Here is a 2251-nt window from a genome sequence, read left to right as displayed (position 1 = left end):
TTCATTATTTTGAATAAGGGGTTTCAGAGGTGTGTGCAGTAGTGAGTATCGCATGTACCATAACTTGTGTGGGCATGCCTGACCTCAGCATAAGGCATCAGATTAAGTCTTCTCTCAGGGTCAGTCCTTTCCCACATCCACACAGTGGCTCTGTGTGTCTCTCTCCATCACCCCAACCCAGCACCTGTTCCCCTGAGGTTTGACCATTGTCCCCCAGCAATGGGAGAATCCAGCATGTGGCAGCTCCACACTCCCCATTGTCCTCTGCAGCTCAGCCATTGGCTACTGACTGTGAGAAACTGCAACCAGACCAAGACCCACACATTCACATGGAGATTTGGGAGTATAAATAGGGGACATGAAGCCAGTGGTGATCAGATTCCCTCTACAGAGAGATCTACTACAGCTGCAGCTATGGCTCCAACAATCATCACTGCAGCAGACCACCCAAAGGACTACATGAGTCTTTCCCACAAGGTAAATAGCAGAACTTTGTCCTTTCCCAAACTTTATATAATTTTGTTGTCTATTTGGCACTGACATATTTGATTGAATAAATGTATTAATGGTGTCTTCTTCATTTTTTCAGCTAAGAAAACCAATTGTGGAGAAGTTGCGTAGAGATCGCATCAACAACTGCATTGAGGAACTGAAGGCTCTGCTGGGTCCACAGCTCCTGAACCAGCAGCCCGAGTCCAAGCTGGAGAAAGCCGACATCCTAGAGATGACCGTTTGCCTGCTGAAACAACTGCAGCAAAAGACTCTGCCCTCCTCTGATACAGGATTTCCCACCCAAGAGGTTGCCAATTTCCTGTCAACGGATGGATCTCAGACACACTCCCATGGAGCTGTGCTGAACCACTTGCAGACCCTGAAGATGTCCTCCAAAGAAGCCATGGAGGAATCAGTCCTGTCCCAGACCAGAGTGTTTGACCTGCACACGCTGGGCAAAGAGAACATTCCAACCAGGAGCTCCCCCTGGAGGCCCTGGTAGAACACTACAGTGAAGTTCACATTGAACTCATGAAGACCTTCCCTCTTCGAAAGATGAACTTTGTTGATTCCTGCAAATGCAGGAGTTATTTCTTCTTTTCAATGAAAATAAGTTTAATATGTTTTCAGATAGAAACTTGTGACGCAGAGCTGATAATAGTCAGTTATATTGTTTACTTCCGACATGTCGCTATGCAATATGAAGATGATCTTACATTGCAATATCAAGACCTTCCATCTTCAAAAGATGAACTTTGTTGATTCCTGTAAATGCTGCATCTATTTTTTCTTTTCGATGAATAGAAGTTTAATATGTTTCCAGATGGAAACTTGCAAAGCAGAGCTGATAATAGTCAGCCATATTGTTTACTTCCTCCATGTTGCTATGCAATATCAAGCTGATATTCCTACAGTATATTGTTGCTATGCAATAACAAGATGATTTACATTTTGTTTCTATGACACTAATTAAGGAATACTGATTTAATTTTCATGGTTTTACATGATAATTGTTTTACATTGACTGTAAATGAACGAACATAATATCTTTTTCTTTTTTTATGCTTTGATTTTGAAGCAACATTTTGTGTCGAAGAGACACCATTTGTAATGATAACATATCTGGTATCAAGATATAATGCACTTTCTTAATATTTAAGAAGAGAAAATGTAAAGTCATTTTAAAGACTGCAACTTTTCAAACAATGCTTTGATGCTGTAACCATAAAAAGCTTCTATTTGAAGCTGCCATTGTCTTTCATAAAGACATGTTTGTTTGTTTCTGTGAAGAGACTACTGAACTAATGTCAAGACAACTGTTCTGCTTTTGAGGAACATGTTCACTCATTGTACATGCTTGTTTCACATAATCAAGAAATTATTGTTTGCTTCACTGAAGCAGGAGATTGAATAAAACTCCTTTCTCAACACACTACATTTGGCTTTGTTCTTCTTACTGTAATTTGCCCAATCAGCACATTTTGAGAAATACTCTGAAATGCTCATAAGAAGAAGATTCAGCATTCTCTGCTGGTAAGGACACACACACACACACACACACACACACACACACACACACACACACACACACACACACACACACACACACACACACACACACACACACACACACACACACACACACACACACACACACACACACACACACACACACACACACACACACACATGCACACGTGAAAGAAAGTTGCACTATGTATTTTTCCATTTTACTGAAACTATGCTAAGTTCAAATAAA

General features: G+C 40.7%; 1 protein-coding gene across 1 annotated transcript; it reads left to right on the top strand.

The window, feature by feature from the left end:
• Window positions 1-414: 414 nt before the first annotated feature.
• On the top strand, window positions 415-994 carry LOC134462957 (transcription factor HES-4-A-like). Its single transcript, XM_063216227.1, has 2 exons — window positions 415-477; window positions 590-994. The coding sequence occupies exons 1-2, from the start codon at window positions 415-417 to the stop codon at window positions 992-994; spliced, it is 468 nt and encodes a 155-aa protein (XP_063072297.1).
• The last annotated feature ends 1257 nt before the right edge of the window (window positions 995-2251 follow it).

Source organism: Engraulis encrasicolus, chromosome 14, assembly GCF_034702125.1.
Source record: "Engraulis encrasicolus isolate BLACKSEA-1 chromosome 14, IST_EnEncr_1.0, whole genome shotgun sequence".
Classification (NCBI taxonomy): domain Eukaryota; kingdom Metazoa; phylum Chordata; class Actinopteri; order Clupeiformes; family Engraulidae; genus Engraulis; species Engraulis encrasicolus.
The sequence above is the reverse complement of the archived record's forward strand: the minus strand, read 5'-3'. Positions and strand labels throughout refer to the sequence as shown.

Coding starts and splice junctions, on each gene's coding strand:
- LOC134462957 (XM_063216227.1), top strand. CDS start 415: ATGGCTCCAACAATCATCACTGCAGCAGACCACCCAAAGGACTACATG. Junction 478..589: donor ACATGAGTCTTTCCCACAAG/GTAAATAGCAGA, acceptor TCATTTTTTCAG/CTAAGAAAACCAATTGTGGA.